Below are 20,900 nucleotides of genomic sequence, written 5' to 3' on the forward strand. Positions count from 1 at the left end.
GAACTCTAGCACACTTCCTGGATGAGAGTGTGGGGAAAGGAAACATAACACTATTTATTCTGAACAAAGCATTAGAGATCACAGAATGATAAATGGTAATAATATTAATTGCCTAAAAATGATGTCAATGTTAGGGGGTAGAGTAAGGTTATAATTTTTTAAAAATGCAAATACCATTAGTCTTTCAAAGAATTCTATGCTGGTTTTATCTAGCCCTTTCCCAATTCATAGTCAACATGCTCTCTTTGGAAGTGCTAATGAATGACTGGATCTGAGAGCTTTTTGTGGGCATTTCTCTTTTACTTTCTTACAGCCACTTCAACAGCAGCCAGGCTGTTGAGGGATGAGCGACATCTCTCACTGCATGTTCTCAGGCTTTCAGATGCTATGCAGGCTGCATTGTGTCTCCAACACAATCTTTTATTCCTCTACATTGAAAGCACATCAATGGAAAAGGCAGGAGGGATTAAATGCCCTAGAACAGCAATATAAAACACTCTGCCACCTCCACAGGGTACATAACCCCATCCTGCAAAGGGAATTCAAATAACCCTTTACCTGAGAGGCTCAAAACAAGTAGAGGTCAAACTTTAACTTGCTTTGAAGACAAAGTGCAACTTGTTCAAATGCTACAAGGTCAAAAGTAGCTTTTTTTTAAAAGTCAGGGCAATGATTTAATAGAGGAAAACTGTCTAGGCTGAATTTGGAAAAGTTATAAGCTATTCATTTCAGATCTTCTTAATATCCTGATGCCTGCTTACAGTATCCAAATTGTCAGCAGGGAGAAGTTATGTAACTAGAGTAAATTTTTCTACTGAGAATGAGACATGCTGCAAAATATCAGGAAAGACTCAATTACAAGGATACTAACATAAGACGGTGACTTGTTTTTTTTGGGGGGGAGAGGGGACAGGGTCTGGCCCTGTTGCCCAGGCTGGAGTGCAGTGGCACGATCTTGCCTCACTGCAACCTCCACCTCCTGGGCTCACGCTGAGGCTCAACCTCAGCCTTCCAAGTAGTTGCGACTATAGGCGTGTGCCACCACACCTGGCTAACTTTTGTATTTTTAGTACAGGCGGGGTTTTGTGACATTGCCCAGGCTTGTTTCAAACTCCTGAGCTCAAGTGATCCACACTCTTGGCCTCCCATAGTGCTGGGATTACAGGTGTGAGCCACTGCACCCAGCCGTGACTTTATTTTTCTTTTCTTTACAGAGCCAGGGACTCACTATGTTGCCCAGGTTAGTTCTGAACTGTCCTTAAGTGATCTTCCTACTTCAGCCTCTCAAAGTGTTGGGATTACAGGTGTGAGTCACCGTGCTCAGCTGACATTTCTTAAATGGTCCACAATGTTGCATTTTGGAAGTCTTTAAGAATTACAGATGTTGACTTCTGAACATACCTACATACCTGGATGGAGAAGATAACCAGATTTGCTTGTTTGGTGTCTGCTTGTTGATCACGTAGGTTCCTAGATCTCCACCCAGTTTAACAGTTAAGACACCACTCTAGGGGATTAGGTGGAAAAAAGCATGAAGAAATTAAAACAAGAAAAAGTTAGCACTTTGTAATCATTGCTTCATGTTTTATCTCAACACTTTCCATTTCTACAAGTACACAAAATACACCATAAAGAAATGTCTTTAATTTAGTATTTAGAAACAGGAGTTTGTGTAGGAAAAGCTTTGCTTTCAGAATCAGAATAGGATTAATCATAATGATGTTGTATCTCATAAAGCTTTGCCTGTTCCCTGTGAGGTCTGCAAGGAGAGAACGGTAATGAAGCTCAGAGAGTTAAGTGACCTGTCTGAGGTCTTGGTGCTGGCATCTGGGATTCCTGGTTTGTTGCCCTCAACCATCAACCAGAACATACTGAAGGACATAAAAAATGCAGACTCTAACTCTATTAGAGTACCACGTCAGCCCAAACATCAGACACGACAAGTCTATTACAGAAGAAGTAAAAGGAAGGAAAGGAAGTACGCAAACCATCTGTTTTGCTTGTCTTAGAAGAGCATTAGCTTCAGCTCTGTTGGTAGAAGGCAGAAACTCCAGATAAAGTTTTTTATTTCCAGACCCTTCCCATGCATCTAACAAGCTTCTCAGATACTTCTCCAAGGCTTTATTTTTCTCTAAAGAGCCTTGAATTCTTCAAAAGACTGGTTGGTCCATCTTTGAACAATAAATGCTCATTTAAATTTTAAAACACTCCTTCAACAAAAGAGTCCTTTACTTCTAAAGCCTGTGGTCTCTTTAAAATGGGTGAGATATGAAAGAAACAGCTACAGGGCTGAGTTCCCTGCATTGGAACTGGTAAGCAAGAGGGAGCCTGCTGTTCCCCATCTTGTGCATGACTTGCAGAGATACACAGCAGCAGCCTTTTTCTGTGCATTCTAGAGCCTCCATCCAATCGAGAGGCTCTGAATGATTCTTACAACACACTTTTGCAAATACAGAGAGCTATTTAGGCCAGGCGTGGCTCATGCCAGCACTTTGGAAGGCTGAGGCAGGCAGATTGCTTGAGCCCAGGAATTCCAGACAGGCCCAGGCAACATGGCAAAACCCTGTCTCTACTAAAAATGCAAAAATTAGCCAAGTGTGGTGGCATGCGCCTGTGGTCCCAGCTACTTGGGAGGCTGAAGTGGGAGGATCGCCTGAGCCCAGGAGGTTGAGGCTGCAGTGAGCTGAGATCACACCACTATACTCCAGACTGGGCGACAGAGTGAGACCCTGTCTCAAAAGCAAAGCAAAACAAAACAAAAAACCCAAAAAATAAAGAGCTATTGAAATTCCAGAGGGTAGTAACAATAATAATATAACTGATAGGAATGGGATAAGGGGCACTACTGGGTTATTTTTTAAATAACATCTTTTTCTGATTCAAAAATAAATGCATAGAAATGATGGAGATGTCAGCAATGCAGACACTGATAAAAACATTAACCACTATTTACTCAGTTCCTACTGTGCCAGGCTTGGTGTTTGGCACTTTGTGTAAATTGTTTCCAACTTGACTACAATTCTTGGAGGTAGGATTCATTATTCCAGTTTCACAGATGAGGAGAACAGAGGTTCATAGTAAAGAGTACTTAGTAATTGGCAGAGCTAATCTTAAATCTAGGCCTGTGTGGGTCCAAAGACACTGTTCTTTCTATAACATGAAGTATTTTCTCGATCCCATTAACCAGAGATAAAAGATACTCACTCTCAGGTATTAGCTGCCAGTTTTTGTTTGTTTGTTTTTACAACAGGATCTTGCTCTGTTGCTCAGGCTGCAGCAGTGGCAGGATCATGGCTCACTGCAGCCTCAAACCCCTACCCTCAAGTGATCCTCTGCCTCAGTCCCTGCCTCCGGAGAGCTGGGACTACAAGTACCACACCTGTCTAATTTTAACATTTTTCTTTTGTAGAGATGAGGTCTCGCTATATTGACCAGGCTGGTTTCAAACTTCTGGCCTCAAGTGATCTTCCCACCTCGGCCTCCCAAAGTGCTGGGATTATGTTACAGGTGTGAGCTACTGCACTCGGCCCCAGTTTTTTTTTCTTTTATTTTACTATAGTAAAAAGCACATAATGCTAAATTTATCATATTAACCATTTTAAGTGTACAGTACAATAAAGCATATTCACACTGCTGGGCAGCATCACTCTAGAACTTTTCATCTTGTAACAATGAAACTCTATGCCCATGAGACACTAACTTCCCCATCCCACAGCCCTTAGTAACCACCTGTCTACTTTGTTTCTATGATTTTGACTTACCTTTTTAAAAATTGAAAATAAAAATTATACATTTATGGTAGTGTTTCTATGATTTTTGACTACTTTTGACTACTTTATGAGTGGAATCATAAGTATTTGTCCTTTTATGACTTGACTGCCAGTTTTTGAAAGCATTTTTTTAAAAGGACTAGGATTATACCATACATAAGTTTGTTTTAAAGACTTTTTTTTCCCCGAAACCCATTTTTACTGTTTTGGTATGACTATATTTCATTTATTTAAAAGTTTCTTAAACCTGAGGCCGTGTGTGGTGACTCATGCTTGTAATCCTGGCACTTTGGGAAGCTGAAGTGGGAGGATCGCTTGGGCACAGGAGTTCAAGACCAGACTGGGCAACATGGTAAAACCTTGTTTTTACAAAAAATTACAAATTTGTTGCGTGTGGTGGTGCGCACCTATAGTCACAGCTACTTGGTAGGCTGAGATGGGAGAATCACTTGAGCCTCAGAGATTGAGGCTGCAATAACTGGTGATCATGCCACCACACTACAGCCTGGGTGACACAGGGACTTTGTCTCAAAAACAAATAAATAAATGTTCCTTAAGACTGTACAATTCAGGAGTTTTTAGTATTTCACAAAGTGTGCAAACATCACCACTATTTACTTCCAGGCTGTTTCCATTGCCCCAAAAAGAAACCCTGCACCCATTAATACTCACTCTCTATTTCCCACTCATCCCATACACAGAGTTTTAGAAATGATTTTTCCATGAGATAACAGGCTCAAAGAATCAACACACAATCATTGGTAATCTGTCCTCTTTGTGGCCCTTAAATGCTCTAATTGTGTGTTGCACCCTATACTGGGGGGGCACCATCCAGCAGAAAGGGCAGAGGACTGAGTAAAAGATGCGAGTTCCAGGTCTGGTCTCATCACTGATCAGCGGTGCCTGTCTCCTATGATGTCTCTCCTGCCTCCTTTGAGGACTCAGGGCAAGAACTAGGGGCGGATGCATGCTCAAGGTCTCTGCACTTGTGTCCATCACCACAATGCCTCAGCACACAGCAAATCAGGGGGTGCACATGCAACCACTGAAGCCAAAAGAGACTCTTTCCTAGTGGAATTGGAAATCTTCTGAGTGACTTCAGGCATCAGGCCAGTCTTTTGCAAAGGGCATATTAATAAACAAATGTGAGAGCCCTTCTAGCTCCACACCTCTCAAGCTATTTTCGCCCCATCACCTTCTCTGCAGTCCACTTCCTCCCTCCCCACACGAGACCCACTCATCTCTACCCTGATACCACTCTGTGGGTCCCACTGCCTCGTGGTGCTTCCTGTCTGCATTCACAGCTGCCTGTCTGCTTGCTTGTCCCCTGACCTCCACTACTTTAAGCATCTTGGCAGCAGGAGATTTGTCTTTTCATGCTAGCATCTGCAGATCTAGCACCTTCATTCCTCCTGCAAAAAGGACATTTGTGGATGAATGACCAACTGGTCAAACAGTGAATGAGCGGATGATGACCAGGTAGTGTGATACCATCTGCCCAAGTTAGGACAAGGTTACACAGGGCAGAAAACCCCAGTGCTTAACTTTCTCCCACCAGTCCGTTCACTGTAATTAGATGTTTTCCCCCACAGATCTTGAAACTATTTTAGAAGGAAAGTGGTGGCAGGAAAGAAACTAGCTGCATTAGTTCAGCAGAAATTCTTAATGCTTTTGGAACTGACTCCAAATAGACCAGATAAAGAGGGCTTTCTCTTTATCATTATTATTCCTTAGACAATCTGAGTCTATTTGGGGAGTGTGCATGCCCTTAAGTGCAGGAGGAATAGTCAAAATATGTAGCAGTTTCTGAGACACAGGCACTAGCCAATCAGCACAGACAGTGGCCGCAGCTGGTGAGTCTTACTGACTCCTCCCAGTCAAGATCAGCCCTACCCATGTATGAGCCAAAATAGCGATTACTGTTGTCACCAGCTCACTTGTAGAAATAGACACATATAAGATGGCATGTTGAGTCTGGAGACTTCACATACACATGACCTCCTTCATTTCTAAAGTAGATACCAACTTGCTAGGATGCGTTTTTTACCTATGTCATTTTAATTGATCCTCATATAAACCTGAAGAGCGGAGGTTAATGTCACTAATTTCATAGCTGAGGAACTTGTGGCTCACAAAAGTTAGAAATTCATTTAAGGACTCTTGGAAAGAAAATACAAATCCAGGATGCTAAGGCTGATTCTTTGTCTCCATATCCAATAAGATGGTGCCTCACTGGGCTGGGAGCAGTGATCTACGCCTGCAATGCCAGCACTTTGGGGGGCCGAGGCAGTTGGATCGCTTGAGGTCAAGAGTTCAAGACCAGCCAGGCCAACATGGTGAAATGCTGAAACCCCATTTCTACTAAAAATACAAAAAAAATTAGCTGGACATAGTGGCGTGCGCCTGTAATTCCAGCTACTTGGGAGGCTGAGGCAGGAGAATCCCTTGAGCCCAGGAGGTGGTGGTTGCAGTGAGCTGAGATCGTGCCACTGCACTCCAGCCTGGGCAACAGAGTGAGATTCTGTCTCAAAAAAAAAAAAAAAAAAAAACAAAGATGCTGCCTCTGAGCAGGGGTTTTTAACTTGGGATTAAGTGGTCTCAGGGGGCTGCAAACACTTACAGCTTGAAGCTGAAATGGTATACCTGAGTGTGCTAAATGAAGTGTAGCCTAAAACTGCCTCCTTACATATTTTAAGTTTGGATCTAAGGGCTTCTCTCTACATAGTGAACTGTAATCTACTCTTCTACCAATCACTGAGTTTTGGCTAATCAAAGGCGGCCAACTGTTCAAACCATGTTTAAGGCAAACACCAAGCTGTAACCAAGCCGGCTGTTTCTGTACCTCACTTCTATTTTCTGTATGTCACTTTCCTTTTTCTGTGCATAAATCCTAAATCCTCTCCAACCACGTGGCGCACTATGGAGTCTCTCTGAACCTGTTCTGGTTGCAGCCTTCCCAATTTGTGAATCATTCTTTGCTCAATAAAACTCTGTTAAATTTAACGTGTTTAAAGGTTTTTTTTTTTTTTTTTTAACAGGCGAGTATGGAAGTTTTTCTTGGGAGAGGGACCGGAGCAGTCATCAGATTCTTAGAGGGAGGTACTGATCCAAAAAAGATGAAGAACCCTCAGCTCTAAGACAGTAATATGCTGACACCTTAGTGAATAAAGAACATGTCAACAAGCAAATCCTCATTAAAATATCTAAGAGGCCAGGACTCCACCTGGGAAAAAAAGGAGGGCAGTTTGGAGGTAACTTCAGATAGTGTGATGACTCTTAACAGTCTCTAGGCAGATTTTGCTAGGTCAAGTGCAGTAGACTCCACAGCTGCCTAGTGACAAGAGGTGCTTTCAGCTCTGGTGCAGTGTCTTCTGTAACGACCAGTGCCAGTACGGGGTGAAGCCTGGGGCCAGACATTGGCATCCACCCATTACATGGACCACTTGATCAGATGACACACCAGTTAAGAAGCCACTTAAGTCTCCCCCTCCACAGGGAGAAAAGAGAAGAACAGATGTCTTCTTGGGTGTATCTGGATTACTGCTTTCATTTGTCTACTTGGCCATAGTAAGTTGGTAAAAGGTGTATAAATGCTGAGAGGCATCAATGAAAGCATGTTTTGGAAAAGTCTCATTTACATAGTGAATCAATATTTATTAAGTCCCTACTATGTACTTGGCACTGTTCCAGACACTGGGATCACAGTGAGAGGTGACAATGTGCTAGCAGCCCTCACTCAGCGCCTCCTTGGCCTCCGTGTCCACTCTGGCAGTGCTTGAGGAGCCCTTCAGCCCGCCATGGTATGGTGGGAGTCCCTTTGGGCGGGCTGAGGCCGGAGCCGCCTCCCTCTCTGCTTGTGGGGAGCGTGGAGGGAGAGGCGCAGGCGGGAACCGGGGCTGTGCTGGGCGCTCACGGGCCAGTGCGAGTTCTGGTGGGCGTGGGCGCAGGCTCGGAGGGCAGCACAAGGAATGGCCGCACAAGGAATGGCCAGTGCGGAGCCGCTGGCCCAGAGCAGTGAGGGGCTTAGCACCTGGGCCAGCAGCTACGGAGGTTGCGCCAGGTCCCCCAGCAGTGCTGGCCCGCCAGCGCTGCACTCAAATTCTCACAGGGCCTTAGCTGCCTCCCCACGGAGCAGGGTTCCGGACCTGCAGCCCGCCATGTCTGCACTCCCCCGCCTAAGGTGGACTCCCGCACCGCCCAAGCCTCCCCTAGGGGCGCTGCCCCCACTCCCGCCCCCTGCTCTGTGGCGCTGGGTCCCATCCACAGCCCAAGGGCTGAGGAGTGCAGGCCCAGCTCAGGACTGGCAGGCAGCTCTGCCTGCAGCCCCAGTGCAGGATCCACTAGGTGAAGCCAGCTGGGCTCCTGAGCCGGATGGGGACTTGGAGAACTTTTATTTCTAGCTGGAGGATTGTATGTGTACCAATTAGTACTCTGTGTCTAGCTCAAAGTTTGTAAATACACCAATCAGTACTCTGTGTCTAGCTCAAGGTTTGTAAATACACCAATTGGTACTCTGTATCTAGCTAACTCTGTGTCTAGCTAACCTAGTGGGGACCTGGAGAACTTTTCTGTCTAGCACTCTGTGTCTAGTTCAAGGATTGTAAACGCACCAATTAGCACTCTGTGTCTAGCTCAGGGTTTGTAAATACACCAATCAGTACTCTGTGTCTAGCTCAAGGATTATAAACACACCCATCAGCACTCTGTCAAAACGGACCAATCAGCTCTCTGTAAAATAGACCAATCAGCTCTCTGTAAAATGGACCAATTGGCAGGATGTGGGTGGGGTCAGACAAGGAAATAAAAGCAGGCTGCCGGAGCCAGCCAGTAGCAACCCGCTTGGGTCCCCTTCCACATGGTGGAAATTTTGTTTGCTCTTGCTTGGGTCCCCTTCCACACTGTGGAAACTTTGTTCTTTCGCTCTTTGCAATAAATCTTGCTGCTGTTCACTCTTTAGGTCAACACTACCTTTATGAGCTATAACACTCACCATGAAGGTCTGCAACTTCACTTCTAAAGTCAATGAGACCACAACCCAACGGGAAGAACGAATAACTCCAGACGCACTGCCTTTAAGAGCTGTAACACTCACCACCAAAGTCTGCAGCTTCACTCCTGACAGTGAGACCACAAACCCACCAGAATGAAAGAAGCTCCAGACACATCTGAACATCTGAAGGAACAAACTCTGGACACACCATCTTTAAGAACTGTAACACTCACCGCGAGGGTTCGTGGCTTCATTCTTGAAGTCAGTGAGACCAAGAACCCACCAATTCTGGACACAAAAGAATGGACAGCATCCCTGCTGTCAAGGAGCTCAGTCTATTATAGGTTGTCGCTGACATGTAAATAGACAATTATAACACAGAGGGATTAGTGCTCCACAGAGTCATCCTCAGAGTGCTGGGCAAGGGAGAAAGGAAGGACCATGTCTGCTTAGAGTACCTAGGAAAGCTTCACAAAGGAGGTAACTTCCAGCTATACCTCAGGGGAGGAAAAGACTGCCCTCCCACAAAGCTCAAGTAATATTAATATCAAACATGAAATACATAAATTAGTTAGCACCTGAAGGACTCTAATCAGGAATTCACACTCTAGGGTACAGAGTTAGCATTTCAATGTAGTTAATCACAAGTCCAAACTACAGATGGCAGCCACTATGTATCTTTAGCTTTCTAAATCTACACTTAAAACATTTGCTAATTAGTAAATGATTTGTTAGAAACAATTTTACCCTTGAGTGATACTCAAAGCATATGAATTGGCTAGAAAAATATAGGCATCTCTTCCTTTCAAAGAATAGGTTGCAGAATCTGGAAAGCCTACCAGCCTAATACTGTCTTCAGAGAGACACTCTCAGGGCAGGAATCAGGAAGGTTCTGTGACCCACTACTGAGAGCAGAAGGTTTTGTCACCTGGTTCAAATTGAGTCAATGATGTGAGAAATAAAAATAAAATTCTAAGCTCCCAACTGACTCAACAAACCATCTCTTGGCCAAGGGGAGCCCAGAGATACCTTAAAAAAATTTGAGTTTTGGCCATGATGGGAAAGGAGTTACAACAGGCCTTGTTCTACTCCCTCCCTCACTAACTGCCATTAGTTTCTTTTCCCCCTAAGGGCTAAACAGAAACTAGCCCTTCAAAAGACTAACTTGAGGCCATGTGTAGTGGCTCACGCCTGTAATCCCAGCACTTTGGGAGGCCGAAGCAGGTGGATTACCTGAGGTCAGGAGTTCAAGACTAGCCTGACAACAACAGGGCGAAACCCCGTCTCTACTAAAAATATAAAAAAAATTAGCCGGGCGTGGTGGCAGGCACCTGTAGTCCCAGCTGCTCGGGAGGCTGAGACAAGAGAATCGCTTGAGCCCAGGAGGCGGAGGTTGCGGTGAGCCAAGATCACGCCACTACACTCCAGCCTAGGCTACAGAGCGAGACTCTGTCTCAAAAAGAAAAAGAAAAAAAAAAAAAAAAGACTGACTTCACCACTGGGATCAACCAATCATCTAATTCTGTTCCTCCCTTTTAGTGGTTTCAGCACAACTGACTAGCATTCCTTCCTGATAACCACTGACCACAGAGTGGTCTGAGACGGGGTTTTGCCCTGTCACCCTGGCTGGAGAACAGTGGTTCGATCATGGCTCACAGCTGCCTCGAACTCCCAGGCTTAAGTGATCCTCCTGCCTCAGCCTACCAAATAGCTAGGTCTACATAGATATGCAGTCTCATTTTGTTGCCCTGTAATAAATTTCAATGTTAAGTTTCTGCCTTAAGGTGAACATGGGAGACATGCTGCATACATGTTAGCTTACTCTGCATGCGTGTACCATCTCTTTGTGAATATTCATAGATCCTCCCATAATCTGTTGAATATGTATGCTTAGCTACGCCTCTCAGCATAAATTCATGTTCCCTTTGCCCCTTCTTGGAAGTGCTTGTTTTTCAGGTATGGCCAGAGGCTCTGCTTCCTGCCTACAGGTAGTGGGGACCCTCTTTAGAAATAGTCCTCCTTTCTAAATTTATAGATCTGTGGCTGGGCGTGGTGGCACACACCTGTAATCCTGGTGCTTTGGGAGGCTGAGTTGAGAGAACAGCTTGAGGTCAGGAGTTTGAGACCAGCCTGGGAAACATAGCAAGACCCATAAATGAAATAAAATAATTAGCCAGGTATGGTGGCATGTGCCTGTAGTCCCAGCTACTAGGGAAGCTCAGGTGGGAGGATCACTTGAGCCCAGAAGTTTGAGGCTGCAGTGAGCTATGACTGTACCACTGAACTCCAGCCTGGGTGACAGAGCGAGGCCCTGTCTCTAAAAATAATAATAATAAATATTATATTTTATATAAATATATTTAGTTAAATATAAATATATTTGTGACTCTTTCAGTTCAATAGAAGTAAACCAAAAGATGACTTTTGCCGGGTGCTGTGGCTCATGCCTGTTAACCCAGCACTTTGGGAAGCTGAGGTGGGTGGATCACTTGAGGTCAGGACACCAGCCTGACCAACATGGTGAAACCCCATTTCTACTAAAAATACAAAAATTAGCCCTGTATTGTGGCACATGTCTGTAGTCCCAGCTACTCAGGAGGCTGAGGCGGGAGAATCACTTGAACCTGGGAGGCAGAGGTTGCAGTGGGCTGAGATCGCACAACTGCACTCCAGCTTGGGTGACCGAGCTAGGCTTCAACTTTAAAAAAAAAAAAAAAAAAAAAAAAAAAAAGAAGAAGTAAACAAATGCAGTTGCTAGAATACTGGCATATTTGCTTCTAACAAAACATTCATGCAAAGTAGTCTGGAAAACTGGGGGCTTCACTAATCCTATAAAAACAGGTTTCATGACTGTTCTTGTGGCTTGCTCATCAATGTCTGCATGTGTGGGCAGAGTTTAGCCTGTGACTTGGTTTCCCTGCAGTTACAGGCTCTAGTAGAGGCTAGGGGAGAGGAGGCCCTTAACTCCCCCACCTCTAATCAGGTTGTGGATGCTCAAGTTGGCAGGCCAGTTTGTAAGAGTTCCCAAGCAGCTCGGCCCTCTAGGGCTGCCTCTGCAAGTACTTTTAAAGCCCTACCCAGACACTACTGCATTTTTTGCTGCTGACAGCAATTGCTGAATCTACTTGGAAGGCACTCAATCCTTCCCTGATCCATTGCTCCTATTTTTTTTTTTTTTTCTCAAATTCCCTCACTGTCCTTATAGTCAGGCTTGATACCTTCTCGAAGACTTGGCTGCTTGCTCCATCATGTGGAGTGCCTTCTCCATCCATTGCTCCCGCTGCAATTTCCAACACCATTTCTATCGCTTTAGTCTGATGGCTGATTGCCCTCAACAATTCCATGATTGAATCCAAAATGCACGCTTCGTGACATTTCCTGGTATTAGTTAATTGCCATCAAGAGGATTAACATCTTTGAGGGGCTGGGTGCTGTGGCTCACACCTGTAATCCCAGCACTTTGGGAGGCTGAGGTGGGAGGATTACTTGAGTTCAGGAGTTCAAAACCAGCCTGGCCAATGTGGTGAAACACTGTCTCTACTAAAAATACAAAAATTAGCTGGGTGTGGGGGCGTGTGCCTGTAATTCCAGCTACTCGGGAGGTTGAAGCAGGAGAATTGCTTGAACCCGAGAAGCAGAGGTTGCAGTGAGGTCATGCCACTGCTCTCCAGCCTGAATACAGACGGAGACTCCGTCTCAAAAAACAAACAAACAAACAGACAAACAAACCAACCCAGAAAACCATCTTCGAGGGATTTTCTGCCTCTGGCAAAAAAGAACTACTCTAAGGCCTAAGCAAATAATTCTAATTCCAAAGGCAGACCCTTGCCCAAATCTGCCACCTGGTGGCCAGTCGATAAAGACCAGCACTTCCCTGGCTTCTAGGATCTGGGGCTAATGTTTCATCCAACTCAGAAGTTCTCACACCAAGCCTGATCTGGTGGCTCATGCCTGTAATCCCAACACTTTGGAAGGCTGAGGGGGGTGGACCACTTGAGGTCAGGAGATCGAGACCAGCCTAACCAACATGGTGAAACCCCATCTTTACTAAAATACAAAAAGTAGCCGGGCATGGTGGCAGGTGCCTGTAATCCCAGCTACTCGGGAGGCTGAGGCAGGAGAATTGCCTGAACCCAGGAGGCGGAGGTCACAGTGACCCGAGATTGCGCCAGTGCACTCCAGTCTGGGCAACAGAGTGAGACTCCCTCAAAAAAAAAAAAAAAAACAACAACAAACAAAACAGGTTCTCATACTAGCTGCACATTGGAATCATCTGTGGAGCTTAAGAATTCCAGTGGCCTGCCCAGGTCATGCCACACCCCAGTCCAAGTAATCAAAATCTCTAGGAACAAGACCTAGAGAGACACATTAGAATCCCAGGTGAGCTTTTCAAAAATATGCTTCCCAGGAATGCACCCGACCTACCCCATCACTGTCTCACAGGAGCAGGGCTCAACTCTCTGTAATCTGAATAACTTTTGGGCAGTTCTCTTACCCCTGCTGAAGAACTGCAGGTCTAGTTTGTTGTTTGCTCCATCTGCCTGCCGGACAAACACACATTCTGGCCCCTCTCTGATTTGTCTTCATGAGTATCCACTGAAGCCGGAAAATGAGGCTCAGAGAGGCTGAGTGACTTGCCCAGGGTCACAACAAGCCTGGCAGAGCTGGGTTGCAGCTTGAAGCCTAGTCTTATCTATTTATTTATTTGAGACGGAGTCTCGCTCTGCAACCCAGGCTGGAGTGCAGTGGCGTGATTTCGGCTCACTGCAACCTCCGCCTCCCGGAGCCCTAGTCTTTTAATCCTACCCACAACTCCATGCTACTTGATGCTTAGCTCTGCTGCAGGGGAATTCTTCATTTTAGTGAACTAAAATTCTTAGAGGGGGAAACAGAAAAATAAAAGAAGTCAAGAGGTACCCCAAAGGAAACATCATAGTCCTCAAAGGTGTATGGCTTGTCTGCAAGGTCTTCAAAAAACTCTGCTAAAGAGTCCAGCGTTTCCTCTGCTAGTCTTTCATAGGTGGTGTCATCTAGAGAGCTGCAGGGGAAACACAAAACCCAAAACACACGATTACCAAACACTTCCATTTTACTAATACCAAATTTACACACTTGTTATTTAAGTTCATTAAACTGATGAAAATAACATGTACAAAGTAAAAGTTTGTCCTTTTTTTTTTGAGACGGAGTCTCACTCTGTTACCCAGGCTGGAGTGCAGTGTCTGGTCTAAACTCCTGATATCAAGTGAGCCACGTGCCTCGGCCTCTTGAAATGTTAGGATTACAGGTGTGAGGCACCATGCCTGGCCCAAAGTAAAAATTTAAACAGCACAGAAGGGGTTACAAAAAGAAGCAGGCAGCCCCTATTCCCAGAAGCAACTACAAGTAATACTCCTTTCTGGGCCAGGTGGCAAGGTGGCTCATGCCTGTAATCCCAGCACTTTGGAAGGCCGAGGTGGGTGGCTCACCTGAGGTCAGGAGTTTGAAACTAGCCAGGTCAATATGGCGAAACTCCGTACCTATTAAAAATACAAAAATTATCATGTCCTTTGCAGGGACATGGATGAAGCTGGAAATCATCATTCTCAGCAAACTAACACATGAACAGAAAACCAAACACCACATGTTCTCACTCATAAGTGGGAGTTGAACAATGAGAACACATGGACACAGGGAGGGGAACATCATACACTGGGGCCTGTCAGGGGGTGGGGGGCAAGGGGAGGGAGAGCATTAGGACAAATATCTAATGCATGAGAGGCTTAAAGCCTAGACGACGGGTTGATGGGTGCAGCAAACCACCATGGCACACGTATATCTATGTAATAAACCTGCACATTCTGCACATGTATCACGGAACTTACAGTATAATAATAATGATAATAATAAATTAGCTGTGTGTGGTGGCGCGACCTTGTAGTTCCAGCTACTCGTGATGGTGAGGCACAAGAATTGCTTGAAACTAGGAGGCAGAAGTTGCAGTGAGCTGACATCGTGCCACTGTACTCTAGCCTGGGTGACAGAGTGAGGCTGCCTCGGGGGAAAAAAAAAAAAAAAAAGTCTTTTCTGTATCCTTCTATATGCATATTCTTTTTAATATACAAATGGAGCATTTTGCATTTTTCCACTTAATTGTGTCTTAGAAATTTGCATTTTTTCACTTAATTATGTCTTAGAAATTGTTCTATATTAGCACCTATGGATTTTTATAATATTTAATTTTATGTTATTTATCCAGTCCTCTTTAGCTGGACATGAAGGATGCTTCCATTGCTTTTGTTATTAAAATTTCGCTTTTGCCCAAAATTTTGTTGGGCAAATCACAAAGTGGGAGAAAATATTCATATTACATATATCTGAAAAGTGATTCATCCAGAATATATAAAGAACACCGGCTGGGCGCAGTGGCTCATGCCTGTAATCCCAGCACTTTGGATGGATGAGGTGAGTGGATCACTTGAGGTCAGGAGTTCGAGATCAGCCTGGCCAACATGGTGAAACTCCGTCTCTACTAAAAATACAAAAATTAGCTGGGCATGGTGGCAGGTGCCTGTAATCCCAGCTACTCGGGGGCCTGAGGCAGGAGAATCACTTGAACCCGGGAGGCGGAGGTTGCAGTGAGCTGAGATCGCCCCACTGCCCCCTCTAGTCTACCCTGGGTGACAGAGTGAGTGAGACTCTGTCTCAAAGGAAAAAAAAAAAAAAAGAAGACCTACAAATAAATAAGAAAAAGAAAAATCAACAGAAAAAAATGGGCAAAATACTTGAACAGATTTCGTAAATAAAAGATATCCAAATGCCCAATGAACACATAAAAAGGTGTTCAACTTTGTTAATCTTCAGGAAAATGGAAATGAAAAAATCACAGTGAGATGCCACCAGAATGGTTAAAATGTAAAAGGGCGGGAACCCTCGTAGCACCAGTGATGAAAGAGAGAATTTAATGCGGGTGATGTTGGGAAAGATTTTTGTTCAGAAGTATGCCCAGTGCCACACTATGGAAAAGGGGGCAAGCACAAAACTGAGCCAAATCTCCATGGTCTGTCTTTTTGGGCAGAAGACAGGTCAGGCCGTTGGATTCCCTTACACAGACGCCAATAAGAACAAAGGCATCACCTGGGGAGAGGATACACTGATGGAGTATTTGGAGAATCCCAAGAGGTATATCCCTGGAACAAAAATGATCTTTGCCAGCATTAAGAAGAAGGCAGAAAAGATAGACTTGGTAGTTTATCTCAAAAAAGCTACTAATGAATAATAATTATCCACTGTCTTATTTATTACAAGACAGAAATGTCTTATGACCCTTTTATGTGTACCATCATTTAACAGACCTCATAAACCAGAATTCAGATCATGAATGACTGACAGAATATGTTTGTTGGGCAGTCCTGATTTAACTAAGACTGGCTTGTGGTTAAATGAGTATGTTGGGTGTTTTGAATTTTAATGGTAATTCTGGGCCTGGTGCGGTGGCCCACGCCTGTAATCCCAGCACTCTGGGAGGCTGAGGCAGGCGGATCACCTGAGGTGAGGAGTTCAAGACCAGCCTGAACAATATGGTGAAACCCTGTCTCTACTAAAAATACAAAAATTAGCTGGGCTTGTAGTGCACGCCTATAGTCTCCAGCTGCTTGGGAGGCTGAGACAGGAGAATCGCTGAAATCCTGGAGGCGGAGGTTGCAGTGAGCTGAGATTGTGCCACTGCACTCCAGCCTGGGTGACAGAGTGAGACTCCGTCTCAAAAAAAGAAGAAAAAAAAAAAAAAAGGCTGGGCGTGGTGGTTCACGCCTGTAATCCCAGCATTTTGGGAGGCTGAGGCAGGTAGATCACCTGAGGTCAGGAGTTCGAGACCAGTCTTGCCAACATGGTGAACCCTCGCCTCTACTAAAAATATACAAATTAGCTGGGCATGGTGGGGCGAGTCTGTAATCCCAGCTACTCGGGAGGCTGAGGCAGGAGAATCGCTTGAATCCAGGGGACGGAGGTTGCAGTGAGCCGAGGTGGCGCCACTGCACTCTAGCCTGGGCAACAAGAGCAAAACTCTATCTCAAAACAAAAAACAAAACAAAACAAAAAAAAACACAAAAAAACCCAAGTTACTCTGATTCAGTAAATGCTATCAGTTTATTACTTCTAAAGATATGATCAGATTTCATTAGTAATGTTCAACTTTTCACAAAGATGGTGAATGCCATCTTAAAATCTATTGGAGATTTTTTTATATTTAGATTTATGTAACTGGTTATGTAAATATATTTAAATACTGGAGGAAATTCCTTCACTGTCTCAGAACCTAGCAAGATTCACTTGTATTTTGTGTTCATTTGCCTCTTAAAGGCAAGGGCTGAAGATAAGGTAGCAATGTCAACTTTATATTTTTGGCCTTAACTGTGCCAATCCAATTAGAATTTTCTGTATCTAAAATGGGTCATTTTACTTACTGAAAGACATTTTAGTGTGGTTTATGTGTAATATCAAAAAAAGATTATTTAACACTTCTTACATTAAAGAAAAAAAAAAGAAAAGAAAGAGACAGATCGTATCAAGAGCTGGCCATGGGCTGGGTGCAGTGGCTCATGCCTGTAATACCAGAACTTTGGGAGGTCAAGGGAGAAGGATCACTTGAACCCAGGAGTCTGAGACAACGTAGAGACCCCATCTCTACAAACAAATTAAAAAAACTAGTTGGGTGTAGCACATGCCTGTAGTTCTGGCTCCTCAGGAGCCTGAGGTGGGAGGGATCACCCGAGCCAGGGAGGTCAAGGCTGCGGTGAGCTGTGATGGCGCCATTGCATTCCATCCTGGGTGACAAAGTGAAACCCTGTCTTTACAGTAAAATAAAAGAAAAGAAAAAAGAGCTGGCCAAGAAAAGAAGCAACTAGACTTTTCAGATACTGCTGATAGGCAAGTAAGTTGGACAATCACTTTGGAAAACTGTTGGACAGTATCTACTAAAGTTGAATGCATTTACATGCTATGACCCATCAGTTCCACTCTTAGGGGCTATACCCAACAGAAATGTGTGGCCAGGTTCACCAAAAGACATGTACTATACTAAAATATTTGTATCATAATTATCCTGTAGCCCCAAACTGGAAACTGTCCAAGTACTCCTTTGTAATACCATAGATAAATAAATTATGGTATATTCATACAATGGAATACTGCACTGCAAAATAGAATTGTCTATAGGAACCGTATGGATGAATCTCACAAACATCATTGTGATAGAAAGAAATACACAAGTATACACAAACATGTTTATACTTAATGAGACAGTTTATATAAAGTAAAAAAACAGGCAGAACTAACCTATGCTATTGGTAATCAGAATAGTTAAACTCTGAGGGGTTAATGACTAGAAGGAAGAGAGGGAGGGGTTAACGGCTAGAAGTGAGCAGGCAGCTTGCTTGCAGCGGCTGGTAACACTCTATGTCTTGAGCTTACAGGGTATGTTCACGGGACTGCTCAATTTTTTGCAAATTCATCAAGCTGTATGCTTGTGACTGGACACATTTCCTTACAGATACTATTTTTCAAATTTAAAATTACTTTAAATTCACAGAGACAGAAAGTAGATTAGTGATTGCTGGGTTTTAGGGAAAGGCGGAATGGGGGAGTGACTGCTAATATGAATAGGGTTTCCTTCTGGAGTAATGAAAATGTTCCGGAATTAGATAGTGGTGATAGCTGCACAACCTTGTGAATATACTAAAAACGCTTGCATTGTACATTTTAAAATGGTCAGTTTTATGGCATGTAAATTATAACAATAAAAGTATTATTATAATAAACATCCTTGTAAGAGCTTTTGTGCCCCTGTGAGGACATATTAATATCTGTAGGTTATAAGATATGTAACAGACAACTCCACTATCTGAAAGTTTCCAAGGGGCCTCAAGTAAGACACCAGGGGCTGCTAGACAATTACTGTAAGACATACAGATTGGCCATATGACCCTCTTCCCCACCCAGTCCATCACCCACTTCCAAGATACAATGTGGGGAAGGCTACCTGACTGGATTGGTGAGGAGATGTCCTTTAAAAGGAGTGGTTGGCCTGATAGGGTGTGTTTTGAGAGTGAGCTGGACAGATAGGGTGTGTTTTGAGAGTGAGCTGGAGAGAATGGGTAGGAGAGGTTGGTTGACATGTGTTGAAGAATTTGAGAAACATAAAGACACAACTGACTTTATACCTGACAGTTATAAAGTCCAAAGTGAAGAGGTTGGAAGGTGCTGCCTGCCAGTAGAGAGCTGGGCCCTGGCAGAAGTGGGCTGTCTTCCTACACATGGCAGGTCAAGGGTGTGCTTCCCACAGGCCAGAGGGAGCTGGACTTGGGGCATCCTGCAAGGGCCCTATGCAACCTCCCAGGACTGCCAGAAGGAGTAAGGAGAAAGCGACAGAGAGTCTGTTGGGGGAGGAATGCTGGAAGCCGAGGCTGGAAATGGATGCCACCAAAGCAAAAAACTCAAACATGCAGCATGCTGTGCCCCTTTGAGACTGTGGCAAAGTCAATGAACAGACACCGCAGGCTGGGAGGCTCAGAGGCTCTTTAGACCTCGTGAGCCATGCAAAGCCCTCTGGAAATCTGAGTCTCAGATAACCTGGAGGGTCAACGGTAAGCCTACTGAGCATATAGCTCTGGGGACAGTTAGAATGTTCCTGAATACGGGTGGCTTCTTACTGTTTTTAATAGATGTGACAAGAAAAGAGTAAGCCAGCAGATGGAATGAAATGGAGCATTGGAGATAAAAGGCTGCACAAATGTGGAAAGTCAAAGGGAGAATCTAAGGCTTTTTTTTTCTTCTTCTTTTTTTGAGATGGAGTTTTGCTCTTGTTACCCAGGCTGGAGTGCAATGGCATGATCTCGGCTCACTGCAGTCTCTGTCTCCCGGGTTCAAGCGATTCTCCTGCCTCAGGCTCCCAAGTAGCTGGGATTACAGGTGCCCGCCACCACGTCCGGCTCATTTTTTGTATTTTTAGTAGAGACAGGGTTTCACCATGTTGGCCAGGCTGGTCGTGAGTGAACTCCTGGCCTCAGGTAATCTGCTCACCTTGGCCTCCCAAAGTGCTGGGATTACAGGCATGAGCCACTGCACTCAGCCAGAGAAGCTAAGGCTTTGAACAGCAAAGGCTTCCCATTGAGCCAAAACAAGAGACCCAGTCCAGCTGCAAAACACAGGCTGAGGGCATTGCTGGTCTCCAATCTTATTGTTTAACATGACCTCATGGTACCTGCCCTTAGGCTGAGAGCGGGGCATGGGGGCATGCAAGGAGATAAGGCAGCCTGAGGCTCCCATCCAGGGAGGAAATTTGGATGTGGTTCCTGGCACATAGGACTGCCTGAAAGTGAATAGATCAGAAACCTGCTTTTGGGAAACGCCTACTCTCAAAGAAAAATGAGTCTGGGTTGGGCGCGGTGGCTCATGCCTGTAATCCCAGCACTTTGGGAGGCCGAGGTGGGTGGATCACCCGAGGTCAGGAATTTGAGACTAGCTTGGCCAACATGGCGAAACCCCGTCTCTACTAAAAATACAAAAATTAGCAAGGTGTGGCACTGCATGCCTATAGTCCCAGCTACTCAGGAGGCTGAGGCAGGAGAATTGCTTGAACCCGGGGGGCAGAGGCTGCAGTGAGCCAAGATTGCACCACTGCACTCCAGCCTGGGTCACAGGGTGTGATTTCATAAAAAACAAAACAAAACAAAACAAAACAAAACAAAACAAAACAAAACAAAACAACAGAGAGAGAGAGAGAAAAAAAATGAGTCTGGCCTGAAATAGCTGATTGGAGTCTTAAAACAGCCTGTGGAACCCCAAACTGTTATCAGCAGGAAGTGGGCTGTGAAGGCTGCTCACCCCTGAGGAGGGCACACTTCCCACTGCCTGCCTCCCCTGTGGCCAAGGAAAATAACAGACAAGGAGGAGAAGGAGGAGCCCCCCAGGAAGCTGAAGCAGGGATTTTGGAGGAACATGCTCCTCTGCCAGGGCAGAGGTTGACCCAGTGCTGCCCAGCAAGTCTCCAGGGCTGCGGGTGGTCAGCACTGTGCCTCTTTTCTGAATGGAGTTACGGCTGCAGTTATCCTGCCCCTCTCCATCGTGTGTGTCTGTGTGTGTGCGTGTGTGTGTGTGTCTGT

General features: G+C 44.8%; 1 protein-coding gene across 2 annotated transcripts in view; it reads right to left on the reverse strand.

The window, feature by feature from the left end:
* Positions 1-20,900, reverse strand: part of FXN (frataxin) — a 39,577-nt gene that overhangs the window by 7,173 nt on the left and 11,504 nt on the right. Inside the window, exons 3-4 of one of the 2 annotated variants that reach the window (XM_007969431.3) lie at positions 13,678-13,798; positions 1,402-1,507 (exon numbers count right to left, since the gene is read on the reverse strand). In XM_007969431.3, coding sequence (XP_007967622.1) covers positions 1,402-1,507; positions 13,678-13,798 — 227 coding nt within the window. The remainder of the gene's footprint in view (positions 1-1,401; positions 1,508-13,677; positions 13,799-20,900) is intronic. The other variant, XM_007969430.3, reaches the window with a different exon arrangement.

The sequence above is a fragment of the Chlorocebus sabaeus genome, chromosome 12, assembly GCF_047675955.1.
Source record: "Chlorocebus sabaeus isolate Y175 chromosome 12, mChlSab1.0.hap1, whole genome shotgun sequence".
Taxonomy (NCBI): Eukaryota; Metazoa; Chordata; class Mammalia; order Primates; family Cercopithecidae; genus Chlorocebus; species Chlorocebus sabaeus.